At 48.3% G+C, this 16590-nt stretch overlaps 2 protein-coding genes across 5 annotated transcripts in view; one reads left to right on the top strand and one right to left on the bottom strand.

The window, feature by feature from the left end:
• Positions 1-5691, top strand: part of LOC308482710 (tyrosine-protein phosphatase non-receptor type 11-like) — a 60387-nt gene extending 54696 nt beyond the window's left edge. Inside the window, 4 exon segments of the mRNA XM_081016138.1 lie at positions 1196-1347; positions 2552-2652; positions 3536-3661; positions 5368-5691. Coding sequence (XP_080872264.1) covers positions 1196-1347; positions 2552-2652; positions 3536-3620 — 338 coding nt within the window. The 3' untranslated portion in view covers positions 3621-3661; positions 5368-5691.
• Positions 5692-7923: 2232 nt separating this feature from the next.
• RNF223 (ring finger protein 223) lies at positions 7924-15800 on the bottom strand. 4 transcript variants are annotated; one of them, XM_081016260.1, is made up of 3 exons: positions 15147-15800; positions 10419-10564; positions 7924-9394 (listed from the first exon to the last, which is right to left on the bottom strand). In XM_081016260.1, the coding sequence occupies exons 2-3, from the start codon at positions 10468-10470 to the stop codon at positions 8541-8543; spliced, it is 906 nt and encodes a 301-aa protein (XP_080872386.1). In that variant the 5' UTR covers positions 10471-10564; positions 15147-15800; the 3' UTR covers positions 7924-8540. The 4 variants fall into 4 exon arrangements, with proteins under 4 accessions (XP_080872386.1, XP_080872385.1, XP_080872387.1 ...); XM_081016259.1 differs by lacking the exon at positions 15147-15800 and adding an exon at positions 14934-15134; XM_081016261.1 differs by lacking the exon at positions 15147-15800 and adding an exon at positions 11623-14922.
• Between the last annotated feature and the right edge of the window lie 790 nt (positions 15801-16590).

The raw sequence follows: 16590 nt of genomic DNA, 5'->3' as shown, positions 1-16590 counted from the left end.
TGGAGCTTGCCCTCTTCATTTCATTCTTGCTGGCCGCCATGCAGTTAGTTAGGCATTCAGCAGCTTTTTGTGTTCCAAAAGGGATTTCAAGATTGTTCCGGATGATCCTAGGGACAAGGAACTTGAATTTTAACTACATCATTATGGGAAAGTTTAACACTTCCCACCTGGGCGCGATTCTCGTTTTATAAATGAGTTGGCCTTTTGGAGCCACTCACAAGAGTGGTCACTAACAGACTGTCACTGTTTTACGGAAGGGATTTGATCACCTACTGTAACTGATAAGGCTGCACGTTGAATTCAAGGGATGAATTCTCTGTTGTATAACCTCCCCAAAAACAAATTGGGATGAATGCTCAGTAAAGACAGCATAGTCTTGACCAGTGCTGGATTTACGTATAAGCTAAACAAGCTATGGCTTAGGGCCGCACTCTCTTGGGGCCCCTCAAAAAATTTAAAGGGAAAAAACAACTGGATGTACATTTCCAAAATATAAGATAAAAAATAAATAAAATAAAACCTATGTACAGCAACAGTGTTTTGTGTTGTGTAGGCTCCTATTTGTTATGTGCAAATGGCTTTTAGGTCCCTATTTTAGGTACCTATTAGGTCCATAAATTACCATATAGCATATATTCAACACGAAAAACAGTGACAATTTGTTGTTGACAAAGGACAGCTGGACATATAAAGGGCCCCATTACCTTCAGTAGCTTAGGGCCTCATCAAACCTAAATCTGGCCCTGGTCTTGACTACTGATTAAGCTATGTGCAAGGAAATCTGAGTGAATATTCAAAGAATATATCATCTGAGGTTCCTGTGTGTCCATCGTAATCTTCTTTTTGGCTCATATGCATATCCCTTCCCTAAAACATTCGTTTCCACCAAATAATCTTGGGAAATGTTGTTTTCTTACACTTTCTTTAAGAGGAAGCCATCTTGGCTGTATGGGTGGTCCCCCAATTCTAAATCTGCCGCAGGGGAAAACGCTCTTTTTCCACATCACACTTTTAAAGCACATGGCTCCCCCCCCCCCCGCAAAAGGATCCTGGGAATTGTAGTGTTCAGAGCTACAATTCCCAGCACTCTTGATGGATGACAGTTCCCAGGACCCTTTGGGGGAGAAGCCGCATGCTTTAAGTGTACAGTGCGGATGTGGCCTAAGGCTGCCCCACCTTTCTTGCCCATGAATAGGCTTGGACTGTGACATCGATATCCCCAAGACCATCCAGATGGTACGGAGGCAGCGCTCTGGCATGGTGCAAACAGAAGCGCAGTACAAGTTCGTCTACATGGCTGTCCAGCAGTACATTGCCACAGAACAAAAGGAGCTGGAAGAGGAACAGGTAGGGGGCGTCCCATTTGCCCACCAAAAGAGGGGCGGTTTTGACCTGAAGAGTGCTTAGGGATGGGACTGGGGACTGGATCACACCAGGCCAGTTTTGGAATCAAAGGAATGGTGGGAGGAACCAGCTAGGGAAAGGAAGAAGGCTCAGAGACTGGGGAGTGGTGGTGGGATGACCATGGGTGGTCAGAGAGAGAAGTCTAGGAGGAGGAGGTGTCAGAAGCTGAAGAGGTAACAGGGCTTAGTGAGCTGGGAGAGTCTGTGGCAGAGAGAAGCCCAGAATCGGAGGCAGAAGCTGAATCAGGAATGTTGGGGAAAGGGATGCCAAGAGGCAGATATGAGTCCAGCTGTTGAAGAGTCACGGGTGTCTCCCAGTCCTGCTGCAACCAGCTCCCCTCCTCTCTGGTCTCCCAGAACCAGAAGAGGGCTGAAATGGGTAAAGACGACGTTGGCTTAATGCAGATGCAGTCTCTGATTGCTTAGGAAAAACTCTGAAGAGGAGAGGACTTAGACTGCTGTGGGGAGGTGGGGACTTTCAGTCTTGACAACTGATCCATGGGGCAAGACCTGTGCTCATTAGGCCTGACACTCCGCCAAGTCTGTGCACATCATGCGCTTGCCAATAAAGAGTTAATTCCAACTTTCAGGGAGTCATTTACTGCTGGCTCACTCCTGTCACCAATTGCTTTCCGAGCTTAACTCCCAAGGTGTTTGCTCTGAAAGCATTTAAACCAGAGGTGGGGAACCAGACTCCCATCTCCCATCAGCCCCCAGCCAGCATGGCCAATGGCCAGGGATGGTGAGAGCAACATCTGGAGGGCTGTAGGCTCCTCATCCCTGAACTAGACTGTCACTTGCCTGTATTTCCCTGAGCTACCTCCATCACAGCTCTGCCTTTTTTTTAAACGCAGGAATAAGGAACCTGCTGGGCTCCAACCTCCACCAGCCGCAGTTGCATCCAGTGCTGGTCCTACTCAGAGTAGACCCATGGAAGTTGTTGGACGTTGGCTAACTCGGGCACAGTGATTTCCATGAGTCCACTCTTGAGTAAAAGTAGGTGGGATGCTGCCCAGTGAACCCAAGTTAGTCTCGTCCATGGATTTCAGTGGGTCTACTCTGAGTGAGAGTAGGTCACATTTTAGAAATGGCCTCAAAGGTTGGAGGAGCTGTGGAACCAATCAGGTCTGTCCGGTTGTCCGTTTCAGAGAAATACGAGGAAGGAGAGAGAGTACTTGAATATCCGATACCTGCCGATGGAGCAGCCCAGAATGAAAGCTCGTCCCCCGTCACCAAGAGTCCAGGCAGGGTAAGGTGGAGCTGTGTGGAAGAGGGCCTTATTTGAAGGCAAAGTGGGGTGGGGTAGGGGAGTTGGGGAGACAGCGTAGAATCGAAGCCTTGGACCAACATGAATTCAGAGCAAACGTTTGGCTACATTATTTTCAGAGTTGGGGGTGCCAGAGGAAATTGTGAGAGGGCAGAAATACAAATTGTTGTGAGCAGCATAGCATCCAATTGGCATGTTGGGAGGGTGGGAAGCCAACAGTTCACCTCCATGCCCAAAGGCCTCCCAGCAAACAGTACTGTTAAGGAACCCAATCATTACCTCAGTTCTTTGTAAGATTTAGTGTTTATTTTGTTGTTACATTTCTATACCACCCTTCCTTTAAGGAATTAAAGGTGTCTTACCTGGTTCACCTCTCTCTCCATTTCATCACTGCAACAACCCTGTGGTAGGCTGAGAGGCAGTGACTGGCCCAAGGTCACACATACACACACCCCGGTGGGCGAGAGGGGGATTTGAAGCCTGGTCCTCCAACACTCTACCCATTACACCGCACTGCCTCTCAAGATGAGAATGCTTTCATAGACAGGGGAAGCAGCAGCAAAACAGCCATGTGGTTACAGCTAGATAATAGATGTGAAAGACTTTGAACACTCGAAAGCCCCCAAGAAATGCAAAATGTGATGTCCCAGGCAGGCATATTAGCTGGCTGTTTTTGCAAGACTTCTTCTCTTCTCCACACCCTGCTTCCAGAGGTTTTTCTTTGGGGGGGGAGGGGGGTTGGAGGATGGGAGTTTGCTTTTGGTTGATGTGTTCCAGCCCCCTTTCTCCTGTTTTGCGCAAGACGAGGGTTGAGCTAGATGCCCCACTAGGCCCCTTCCAACTCTACAATTCTGTGTTTCTACAGAGTCGACGAAGAATCTGCCTCCGTATACGAGAACCTCAGCGTTAAAGCCACAAAGGTCTCAAGTTTAAGCAGCTCAGGGAGATAGCAGCTTTAGAGAGGGACGTGTACTTGGTGGCTATAAAACAGGTCTGTGGTTTGTTTGTTTAACTTTAACGCTGTTTTAAGGGACGAGTGGGATCTGCAACAAAAATGTTGCAGCGTGGAATGTTCCTGTTCTGTATGCCGTAGAGAAAGAGAGATTTCCCCTCCCCCCCTCCTCATCACCTAATATTTACTGCCCCGTTCACAGGAGACAAATTTTAGGCAGGGGGCATTTTGAAAGGTTTTCTTTTAATTTTCAGTGGTGTGGTTTGGTTTGGTTTTAAAACTCTCTGAAAAGGTTTGGAGGTTATTACTGGTAGTACCATAGTCTAGCTTTCTTTTCTTTTTTTTAAAGGCGATCCAGTTTGAGTGGAACTGCTTCTGGCCGTTTTGCAATCCCTCTCGTCCACTCTGCCTGCCCAAATGCCCCAGGCATTTTATATTTGAGGGCAGAGAAGGAAATGGTAGCCACCGCAGCCCACAGATCAGAGATGGGGGACCTCAGGCCATGGGATCAAATGTGCCCCTTCCAGACTCGCTTGCATAACCCTCAGAATTCCCCCTGGGCAACGCCCCCTCTCAGCAGACCACACCCCCTTCCACACAGGCCACACCCCTCCCCACAGGCCACGGCCCCTCCCCGGCCCTATTCCACATCTTCTTTGTCAGGCTGAAAGTGCCCTTGCAACTCTGATAGTGCCTCTTGTTTGCCTGCATGGAGGATAGATAGGGGTTTGTGTGTGGGGAGATTAGCCTACCCCACCAAGATAGAATTCTGCTTTCATTGCTCCGCTCACCATTGGCATGTGGCCCTCAGAAGGTTTCCCCAAAGGGGATGTGGCCCTTGAGCTGAAAAGCATTCCCTTTCCCTGCCAGAGAGAGAGAGAGAGAAAGAGATATGTCATCTCAATGTGGACTAGAGGCATGCAGGGGCGTAGCTAGGGGTGGTGAGGTGGGCCCCCGCCAGGGACGCGGGCGATTGTGGGCCCTTATGGATTATGTCCATAAATATAAATACAGTGGTACCTCTGGATGCGAACAGGATCCATTCTGGAGCCCCATTCGCATCCAGAGCAGAACGCAACCCGCGTTTGTGTGAGTCACGATTTGCCGCTTCTGCACATCTGTGTGACGTCATTTTGAGCGCATGCGCAAGTGGCGAAACCCAGAAGTAACGTGTTCCGTTACTTCCGGGTCACTGCAGAGCATAACCTGAAAACGTTCAACCTGAAGCGATTTTAATCCAAGGTATGACTGTATTGATTATTGCCTCATAAGAAATGGTTTTAAATAGAGGGTGAATGGAATGGGTGGAGGAGAGGCGGAAAGAAGAGCTAATTTGTCCATGGCTAGGGGGTGCGATCTGGGCGGTTCTGCCAGGGGCAGATGATCACCTGGCTACAGCTCTGGTGGCATGACCTTAAAACAAAGCAATGCGCTTGACCAAAACAGAGACACCTGCTATTCTGTCTCTGTTAATACTGTGATGTTCAAATTGCTGGGAGGCAGAGCAACCTCCATTGGTTCTGCTGTGTGATAGGCCGGCCCCCATCAGGCTTCCTCTCCCTTCCACTGTCATCTAGGGGGCAGCTGCTTCAGTGGGAGAGATAGCAAGCAGAAGGCTAGTTTCATCTGCGTTGCTAGATGCTCTGGGAGTGTTTTTTGGTTGAACAGTGGGGTACAAATGCTCAGAGCAAATAAATAAAGCGAATACCTCTTTCCCCCTCCCTTTTTTCCTGCCCTTATATTAGGGGTTGGCGAGAGCCGCATCTGCACGTCCTCCACAACCTTCCATCACCACCTATTGCTCGTTTTCACCACTTGAACCTTGGATTCAGCACAGAAAACCAAAGATTGACCCAGCATGCCACCTGTCAAGGGAGGAGCTGTCTATGCTTTAGGAACAACTCTTGGCCTAACTTATTCAGGAGAGAGACAAACTTTCCCCCCGTCGTGCACAAATTCCCTGATGCCGTTTATCTGCAAGTGCCTCTGGATGTCTGTAATAGAACCTACGAATCTCCTTTTAACTTGTTTTTTTTATAGATATATAGATATATATATAAGCACAATAAGCTAATGAGTGTCCTTTTTTGTGGGGTGGGGTGGAGAGGGGAAAGTTGTTAAAACGTCACAGAAATAGGAGGCAAAAGCACATTATTGTGCGTGGAGTGTGGTACGGTTTTCTCCTCAATGGGGTAGGGTTTACTGAGCTGCAGAGGAGAGAATTGTAGTAGTAGTAGTAGTAGTAGTAGTAGTAGTAGTAGTAGTAATTTATTATTGATACGCCTGCCACCTGGCTGGGTTTCCCCAGCCACTCTGGGCGGCTCCCAACAGAAGATTAAAAACACGATAAAAGATCAAACATTAAAAACTTCTCTAAACAGGGCTGCCTTCAGATGTCTTCTAAAAGTCAGATAGTTGTTTGTTTCCTTGACATCTCATGGGAGGACGTTCCACAGGGCAGGTGCCACTACCGAGAAGGCCCTCTGCCTGGTTCCCTGTAACTTCACTTCTCACAGTGAGGGAACTGCCAGAAGGCCCTTGGAGCTGGACCTCAGTGTCTGGGCTGAATGATAGGGGTGGAGACGCTCCTTCAGGTATACTGGGCTGAGGCCGTAGTATGTTGCAGCAACTCTCGTTTGTGATTTTTGCTCATTTTGCCCATGCCCCCCAATTGTGGCTCCCTAGTAGGCTATGATCAGCTAGCTAACAGAACGATCCAGGCTGATCATGGCTTACTAGGGAGCTACCGGCATCCTTCCACACACCTTGTTCAGAAACAGCTAGAAGTTGAAGCTTCTTTGTTGTCTTATTCTGCCAGGAGAGGAGCAAAATAGGAGTAGATTGGGTGTCACACTTCAGTGTGATGCTTGCTTCAGAGAAACCACATTATGGCAGAATCGGAATTGTAAAGTTGGAAGGGACCCTGTGGGTCATCTAGTCCAACCCCCTGCCATGCAAGATTCACAGTTAAAGAATCCCTGGCAGACAGCTGCCCCCAACCTCTGTCTAAAAACCTCCAATGAGGGAGAAGTCCATCACCTTCAGAGCAGCTCTGGCTTACTGTTATGACTGAACATGGCTGTGCTACCTTACAGTAATGCCACCCCTTTAGTCACTGCCTGGAGAAAATGCTAAATTGTGCCATCATTTTGAGAATATTAGGAATGCTTCTCTATGTCAACGAGAGGTTTTTTTAAACAGGGTACCTTTTTCCCCACACCAGGGATGGCTAACATCTGTGGCATTCCAGATTTTGCTGGACTCTTAAATCACACCAGCCCTCTGACCACTGACCCCATCTTGGGCTGGCAGCAGCTCGGGCCCTGACCTCTTTTTTTCTTGCTCTTCAAGATATGGCAACCCTATCTTAGTAGAAGTTGTCTTTTTAAAAAGAGTAGTTTCGAGGTGAGAAACTTCCAAATTAAACCTTGAATGCTTGCAGTAAACAAAGGGGCCATGCTGAAAGCTGTAAACGAACACTTAATGGGTGCAAGTTGTCAGGAGCTCGTCCTACTCTCAAGTAGGACCGCCATGTGAAAGACAACAATCCCATGGCTGCAATCACGGAGCAGGAATTCAACATAAATGTCACGGCATTTGCAAGACACCATGTTCCCCTGCCTTCGGAAAAGGTTAGGGGGGAGTCTCTGCGAGTTGCTTCAGAGCTGCGATGTCTTGCTGGTGCGTTTTGTTTCTGTGTGCTTAAAACAGAGTTGGGAAAAATGACCACTGCTAGCTTAAAGGGTCATGATTTGTTTGCTGATGTCTCAATACAGATCAGGCTTAAGAACCCGCTGGGTGGTGATGGTTGGGAGGGAGGGATTGTTTAATCAAAACACGAGTTTTTAAAAGTTCTTTCTTCTAGAAAATCTTTACGAAAGTTAGTCGCTTGCTGAGGAACCTTCTGCGTGTGGCAAAGGATTTGCAGTGTGTGTGTGTGTGTTGTACAGTGTATTCATGGTGCATTCTCCTAGGCTAGTCATACCAGTGATAAACCACGAAGGAACCTCATTGACACCCATCTAGCAAGATAAGCCCTGCTTGATTGGGCCAAAGCGTGGCCATCTAGTCTAGCCTCCTGTTCTCATAGCAGCCAATCATATGCCCCCAATGGGAAGACCACAAGTGCAGGTAGCCCCTCGTAACCTCTTTAAAAACCATTCTCTGCTTGTTTTCTCTCTCTTTCAATTGCGTACTGCTACCCACCCTTCGGGGGGGGTGGAATCCTGCAAAACACCAACACATATTTAAGTCAATTTAAAGAAACTGCCATATTTGTAGAATACCACACACCATCTATATAAAATTGAAATGTTTAATAACACATATAAAATTAAATACGTTCTCTTCCCACTCCAAGATATAATTGCGCATAAGCTTCATTCAAGCTGTTGGTGAAGGGAGTTAGTCTCTGGGGAAAAGTCCCCTTTTCATTGTCCTTTCACATATAATGGGCCCAGGGGACAACACTGTGCAATTTTTAACAGTTGGCCTCTTATTCCTGCTGGTATGATAGGCGTGTGGGGAGGCATCATTCCAGGTAACTCTTTGGTGGGCATCCTTCGGAGCAGCAGGTGTCTACAGTTTCTGGTCTTGACCTTGCATTGCTCTCCGCATTGCCATGGGAGTCACAAACTGGGTTAACACAGAAGAACCCACAGGGTGTATGGAACGGCAATGTCTTTATTTAAAAGTTTCCAGAGGTTCCTCAAAAGAGCAGCATGAGCATGTTGAGAGAGCAGAAAGCACCGATGTCCGAACTCAGAAAGCCAGACCGTTGGACCACCTAGAGTCTAGAGTTGTCCGCTGTGACAGTCTTAGGCCAAGAGGGTTTTGTTCAACTTGGAGGTACAAAATACCTCCTGCGTGCAAAATATGTGCTCTGCCCACTGAAACACAGTCCCTCCCTCTCTGGGGCTCACCCTAGGAGGTCAAGAATGTCGCTCATCGTTGGCGCTGGGGTGGTGGTTGGAGGTGGTGGCACATAGTGTGGCCTGCTCAGCGTGTAAGTCCTGGTGAAGCAGCGGAGGTTGCCCGTCTTCAGGGCGCACTGAACCGGCCACAGGATGATGCAGAAGAGAATGATGATCAAGGCCGAGAGCAGCATGATGCGCTTCCAGTCATCGCACATGTCGCAGCGGGCAAGCCTGCTCATGAAGCTCTCTGGGGGCACCACAGGGATTTCGGGTTTGCTGGGGGCGACGTCGATGCTGATGCAGGGCTCAGCACTCTCTGGGTCGGACGACTGCCTGCAGCAGAGGCGGGTGCCCTCCATCCAGATCATTTTCTCCTTCTGTAGCTCGGGAGGCAGGGTGGCCAAAAGTTCCTTGCTTGTCTGGAGGCCCGGAGGCCCTTCCAGAGGGATCTCGGTGATCTGGCGGCAGAAGGGGCAGGGGAGCTGGTCCTCGACTCGGTGAGGGGGGAGGGTGGCGGTCAGGCGGGCCAGGCACTCCAGGCAGAAGGTGTGTTGGCACTGGAGGACCTTGGGCGTCTTGAAGAGGTTGTCATAGGTGTTGAAGCAGATGGAGCACTCGATGGGGGAACCCGGCTGCGGTGAGGTGGGGGAGCCCAGCCGAACCTTCCCGGAGGTGGGAGAGCACACCGGCGAGCACACGCGGGGGCGGCCTTCCGAGGCGGGAGATGTTATCACGATGGGGCTGAGGGGGACGGGGATCTCGTGCGGGGCAGCTGGGACGGGGCTGGTGGGGCTGGTGGGAGGAGAGTTGGGCACTTCCGTGTGCCACACGTGGGAGAAGCAGGACATGACGGAATCTGCAGAGAGAGAGAGAGAGAATCTGTATTAAGGGAAGCCAAGACAAGGAAGAACCAAAATGGGATGGGTAGCTACGTGAGCTTGCATTCCCTCTTGCGGGGCGGGGGTGAAGCACATGCAAATTTTAGCTATGTACATTAGGCTAGTTTCTACACAAACACACTCCTCTCTGTCCTCAGGCAAGCAAGAAGCAATGTCAAAGCGCAAGGGTGCAAACCAGCCACACAAAAGCACTCAAGGAAGGTTTGAAGCAGGGTAGGGTGATGGGTAGCCTGGGAGAAAGTTGCAAGGGCCACACAGAGAGGCCTGGAGGGCCACATGTGGCCCCCAGGACTGACATTCCCCACCCCTCATCTATACACACTATATATATATATATATATATATATATATATATATATATAAAAATATCCGTAATGGAAATGACACTCTAATCCAGTTTTAGGACAAATATTACTAGCTTTAAGGAATTCTGTTTTTCCTGAAAGGAATTAGACTAATTGGCAGAAGAGAGCATCTATCAACAGCTATAGACTGAGGGGGCTGCATCTATATACCTCTGAATTCCAATTGCTGGGGATGTATGTACACACACACACACACACACACACACACTGCCTGTGGGCAGAAGCAACCAGCTGACCCCTACTGGAATCAGAATACTGGGGCAAGATGAAGCTTTTGGCTGATCCAGCAAGGCTCTTGCATTTATATATTTTACTTAGACACCTCAGACTACTGTTAATGTCACCACCTCCCGTCACTTGCAGTTTCTCCACCCTTAAGCAGGGAATAGACAAAGCAGGGGAGGCTGGCCGAATAGGAGGGCACTGCTACAACCAACCTCAGCCAGTCCCCCGCCTGCCTGCCTGCCTGCCTTCTTCTAGCCGGACAGGGGGTGACTGTGCCTGACCATGGCTCTGGCTCCATCCACTGCTGGCCTCCTCACCTTCTGCCCTTCCAGTTCCACCAGCCACCAGCCACCAGGGGCACAGCCACCGATAGAAAAGTGTAAAAACATACCCCAGCCGGTGCTTCTCCTAAGCTGAGAAGAGAGAAGTGTTGCCGTCTCCATGAAATCCACAAGGGATCTCTCTAAGGTTGGCTATCTAGCCTGCTCGGTGGTGGAGGAGGAGGAGGAAGTGGCGACGGGCAGCTTGCGCAAGAGCCTAAGACAGACAGACAAGTCCATTCAGAGCTGGAGGTAAGTACTAGCACCAGAGAGCTAAACACAGGTCTCAACTATTTAGGTGGGCAGGAAGGCACACGGTGGGTCTTGAACCCATAGTTTGCAAGCCACAACAGACCCCTGTGGTGCTTACAGCGCCACTAGTGGGTGGAGGCTGGTACTGCAGTGGCCAGTTCAGCAGGGATCACCGGCTAGAAGAAGCCAATAGGGTTTGGGGGCCTGGAATTTTCTGTCTTTGAAATAACAGCTGGCCCTGGACTTGCCCATCTCTGTGCTGCCTGGAACTTCTGGGAGTTGTAGTTCAACGCTGCTTGCCTGGGCAGCACTTTGGGGAAGGTTCTCATCTCATCCTAAGGGACAGGAAGAGTTTTGCTTGTGCTCTTAGACCCAGTTCTGGCAAGCCCGTCCCTGTCCACTAGTTTACGGCCAAATTAAACCTTATTTAATAGGCTGGGAGTTTGCGTAGGCAAGATTATGACTGTGTCTTAACGTAACCAGCTTCTGTCACATACACACACACACACTTTCCCGTTTCCAACAAAACGTTTAAAGGGTGTCATCTGACAACAGTCCAGTTCCTAGAAGCCTGGTGTAATAAAGCTATAGTGTTAGGCACTTCCAAAAAGGAAGCCAGATGAGACTATGGTCCTTTCCTGGGGAAAGACCATGGCTGGGTAGCATCTGCTTTGCATGCAGAAGTTCAATCCCAGGTAGAGGCTGGGAATATCCCCTGCCTGAAACCCTGGAAAGCTGCTGCCAGTCAGTGTAGGGATCAGTGAGCTAGATGGGCCAAAGGTCTGGTTTGGGAGGGCTTCCTCCTAGAGTCGTTTAAATCTCACTTCCTAGAAGGCCAGAAAGGAACGTGGGAATTAACGACAATCAAATTCTTGCAACAATTTGATAACTCAAACTTGGGCTGCATATGTTGCTAAACTACAACTCCCACCTGCTAAGCTTGCTGGGGCTGATGAGAGTTGTAGCTCCCATCCTTCCCAATAATTAAATTCTTTGTTTTTCTTTTGCACTCAGAAGATCTACCTGGCTGTTTTTATGCTGTCTTTCCTCCATGGAGCTGAGGCTGAGCGATATAGTTCTGTTTCCCCCTTCCCCACCTTTTTATCCCCACAGCAACCCTGCAAAGCATGGAAGGCTGGGAGATTACGATTGGCCAAAGGTCACCTGGCAGCTTCATTGGAACCCAGGTCTCCTCACTTGTACATTTTGCCTGCTACCACACTCGGCTTGCCCTGTGCCAATCCAGGAAACTTTAAACAAAGCTCGTGCCAAGTCACAGCAACTAGTCCTCTTTAGACATCTGGAAGAATTACGCTGTGTTTTAAAAACATCCAGTGAGGTGTCTAATGGGACAGGCTCCCTGCGACCAGGTGAGATGCTCAGAGCCCTGAAGCGAGGAACACTAATTCCCATCTACAGTACTCATGGAACTAGCTCAACCTGTTTTTGAGGCTAGGCTGAGCTGGGAATAATTCAAATTCAACCAGGAGGATTGAGTCACCCCAATTCAATGGAAGCAAAATGTGCTGCATGCTGCGGCTCCAGGTTAATTAATCTGCACCCGTTTGCTTCTGCCTGTTCATGTGCCTCAGTCACATGCCAATTCCTGGAAGAAGATGCCACTATAGCCCCTGGCATGGCAGGTTTTACCTTACCCAGAAGCAATAGCAAGGACTCCTACGCACTCAAGTCTAGCCCGCATTAAGTAACTTGGGAGATTTGGGCTAAAAGCTTGATGGCAGAGTTGCTCAGATCCTGCCTGTTTCCCATTGAGGCATCTGGTTGGCCACTGTGCAAACAGGATGCTGGACTAGATGGGTCTCTGGCCTGACCCAGCTTCAAGGCAAGAGTACCTCCGATTACTAAACACTGGAGACAGAGGTAAATGAATGGGACTTGTGACCACCAAGTATTCCCATTTTATTCAATGCAACAATTATGTGAGGTAGGTGGATTTTACAGCCGTGTGAAGATTTGAACCTGGATTCACCTGTTCCTACCTCGACACCATATTGATTCTGTCAGATGTCTTTAAAGGACATGCAACATATGAGAATTTATCCTGGAGAAGCTCATCCCTCTTGCGTCTGCATGAATCAATACATCAGGCTTGACTCAGCCTAATCAGTGATTCACACCCAGTTAGGTGACTCATACAGAGATGCAGCAGGGAACCTTCTCCGAGGGCATGCGATCAATTTCCAACTCTGAACTCAGGATTAGCGCATGAATCTCATGCTCAGTGCAGAGGCATGTGACAGAATCAGCTGTGGCCCCACACGAGCAGAATTGGAAAGAGGCAATGTCAGAGCAGTGAATCACAAAGAGAAGCAACAGGGAAACTCCCAATATGGGTGGGTTCTCCAAGTCCCAGCATGTGTCTGTTTTGCTTGCGGCAGATCCAGCAAGAAGTTTGGGAATGATCAGAACAGACTGTGAACCAGCTTTTGCAAACTCCATGCACCGGACACCCAGAAAACCAGTGTGGTAGATGGGTTAGCATGTCGGATTAGGAGTGGGATTAGGAGCGGGGCACTTGCTCAAGAACAATTTACCATTTCTGCTGAGGATCTGATATATGGAAATGGCAACAACTGCATTAAATGGAGGGGGGGCAGAATCTGATTGCACGTCTATGAGGACTTCACACTGTGTGGATGCAGCACAGAACGTGCATGCAGGAACAACGCCGAGCCCCCCAAAACCTTGCTGCCCTCGGCTCCTTTGGGTGGAAGTCAGAGATATAAATTTAATAAGTAAAACAAACAAATGCAATAAATAAAACTGCTGTGTGGAAGCAGTTGGCCCCTGCTGGCCCCACTTCAAATCCGTATTGCAGGGATGGACATTTTGACAGGTGGACAGAACTTCCCACCAGTCCCTTCGTTGTCCCTCTGCACCACTGTTTCCCAAACTCGGATCTCCAGCTGTCGTTGGACTACAACTCCCAACATCCCTCGCTAGCAGGACCAGTGGTCAGGGATGATGGGACTTGCAGCTGGAGACCCAAGTTTGCAAAACACCTCTCTGCACTCTTAACAAAACACCTGCATTGAAAGCAATGGCTATGATCCAAGGACAGGGTTTGTTTTAATCTACGCTGGAAAGCAGGTGGGTGGAAGACGGTCTTGGTATATAAGGCAGCTTCCTGTGTTCTTTCCCTTTACAAAGCCCACCTAGTTCGGTATTGCCTGCACTGACTGGCAGTTGCTCTCCAGGGATTTAGGCAGGGAGTCTTTCCCAGACCTGCCTGGAGAATCTGAGACCACCTTTTTATTATTGACAGTATGAAATTTGTACACCACCCTTCATCCGAAGATCACAGGGCAGTTCACAACATAAATATACAAAATGAGAACACGAAATACCAGTTTGGAAGATGAACACCACACACACACCAATTTTCTGGCCTTACGCTCTTCTGCATGCAAAGCAGATGCTCTGAGAGTTCACTACGGCCCTCCTTGAAAATAAATCTTCCTTTGCATGACAGGCCTATGGAATACGAAAGATATTCCCACCCTTTGCCCCCTATCCTGTGCCTGATGTGTCAATTTCATCCTCAATGTGTCATTTTCATTCCTACTCCATGGCAGGCGGCTGTTGGCCTGTCTCAGTCTGGCAGGTAGTTTGGACCCATCGCCTCCCTGCATCAACATCCTCCTCTCTCATTCTGATGTCACTCAATTGCCACACTTGGGATGATGGCAGGATGTTTGTCTCAAAAGTGTCAGGAGGTGGAGTCACCGAAAGCCCAACGCTCAGAGGTATCTTTTGGGTTGCTGCCTCCGAGGCCTTTCCAGAAATTATACTTCTTCCAGGAGTGGATTTATCTTATCTGCTTTGCAAAACTACGCCGGAATTTGCATTCCACACCCTTGCTCCCAAGAGAGGCCCGGTTGCCTCAGGAAAGCATTCACCGTTAGGAAAATTAAATTTCAAAGCCCCACACATCTCTCTTGGTTCCGCTCATTACTTAAGCTCAAGTCCTTTGCCCCATCCACCGCAGAAAACATTTCCGATCGCAGGCTCTTTCTCGCACAACTTTGCATCAGTTCTGTTGAGGATATTATTAGATAATAACCTTAATTCTGGGTGCAGGCTGAAGAACAGTAACACACCAAAGACTACCTTAAAAACTCGGTGGCAGAACTGGGATGTGATGAAGTTTTTCTTCCGGTGGATTGGGCCCCATAGATTACCAGGAGAAGGGGAGCCATTTGGATTGGGGGGGTCCCTCTCCTCGGGCCCTAAAAGTTCCCATGGCAACCTTGAAGTTGGTTTGGTCTTTTCTGCTGACCCAGAAGTTAGGAGAAAGCAAAACATCAACTTACCTGTCTGAGTGTGCAAAATCTTTGAAGTAGTTCTGTTCCTCTTCACGGCATGCTGGTATGCTTCCCTGATATAAACCTTCCCAATACGCTGCTCTTAACTTGTCCTGGTGCCTTCTCAAAGGACACCATCCACACCACTGGCCACTGGGCCAATTACTCAGGTGTCTTTTATACCTTCTGGTCTAGCAGGATGACTTACCTGATCAGCATTACCTGTCTCTCCTGATTGTCAGGCAAGGCCTGCGTTGTCATTGGCCGGCTTCGCCCAGAGGGCGGGGCTTCCAGTGTTGACAAACAGGACCGGCTGGAGCAGCTTCTGAAGAGAAGAATCAAAGTTCCTGAGAGCCCTGCCCACTTCGTGGAATTTTGTCCTTTTGGAGATCTGGCAAAGTAAATACTTTTTTGTTCCGGTTTCAAGCAGCTCAGCGAAGGCAATGGACCTCTGGCATATATATTTTCTGGTGCTTTCAGGCCCAGAGTTAGATCTGTTGTGTCTATGCCACCATTTAGAAAGAAAAGAGAACTTTTCGCCTTTTCATTTAGAAAGGTTTATGTTAATCAACAAAAACCTCACAGCAGTTTACATGAAATGTATAAAATATTTGTTAAAATACCGATTCATACCCTCCAACATTTCTCTGATGAAAATAGTGACATCCTATTCCATAATACAGTGGTACCTCGGGTTAAGTACTTAATTTGTTCCGGAGGTCCGTTCTTAACCTGAAACTGTTCTTAACCTGAAGCACCACTTTAGCTAATGGGGCCTCCCGCTGCCGCTGCTATGCGATTTCTGTTCTCATCCTGAAGCAAAGTTCTTAACCTGAGGTACTATTTCTGGGTTAGCAGAGTCTGTAACCTGAAGCATATGTAACCTGAAGCGTATGTAACCCGAGGTACCACTGTAATAGTAGTAGTAATAATCATCTTATTATTATACCCCACCCATCTGACTGGGTTGTCCCAGCCACTCTGGGCAGCTTCCAACAGATATAAAAACACAACAAAGCATTCAACATGAAAATATTAATGTTAAAATATTAATATTAATTAATTAAAATATACAGGCCTGCCTTCAGGTGCCTTCTGAAGGTGATATAGCTACTTATCTCCTTGGCTCAGAGTTCACCTAAACTCAATACCCTCCAACATTTCTCTGATGAACATAGGGACGTCCTAAGGCAAAGTGGGACGTTCCAGGATCAAATCAGAAACTGTGACGGCTTCTGGAAATCTGAGACTGTCCCTGGAAAATGGGGACACTTGGTCTGCTGATCTAGAGCAGGGATGGGGAACTGTTTCCAGCTAGACAGCCACATTCCTTTCTAGGTAGTAGTAGTAATAAATAAGAATAAGAATAATTGATTATTTATACCCTGCCCATCTGGCTGGGCTTCCCCAGCCACTCTGGATGGTGCTGAGAAGAGCCAGAGGCAAAAGAGAGGGGAACAATAAAGGTAAACTTTACTTTTATTTAGGCTAGTTTCTACACACATCCACACACCCCTCTCTATCCTCTGTTTTTTCTGGCTTAGGAACACACCAAGCTGACTTAAGGGCTCGTCTGTTTGTCCACCTGTCATGAGAAAGTTTATAATTTAAAGATAACCCCTTAGCATTAAGGAGCTGGCAATATGAGGATTTGCCCTAAGGTCAC

The sequence above is a fragment of the Podarcis pityusensis genome (assembly GCF_964106645.2).
Source record: "Podarcis pityusensis genome assembly, chromosome: 8".
NCBI classification, from domain to species: domain Eukaryota; kingdom Metazoa; phylum Chordata; class Lepidosauria; order Squamata; family Lacertidae; genus Podarcis; species Podarcis pityusensis.
Note: the sequence above shows the minus strand (reverse complement) of the source record. Positions and strands in the feature narration are given on the sequence as shown.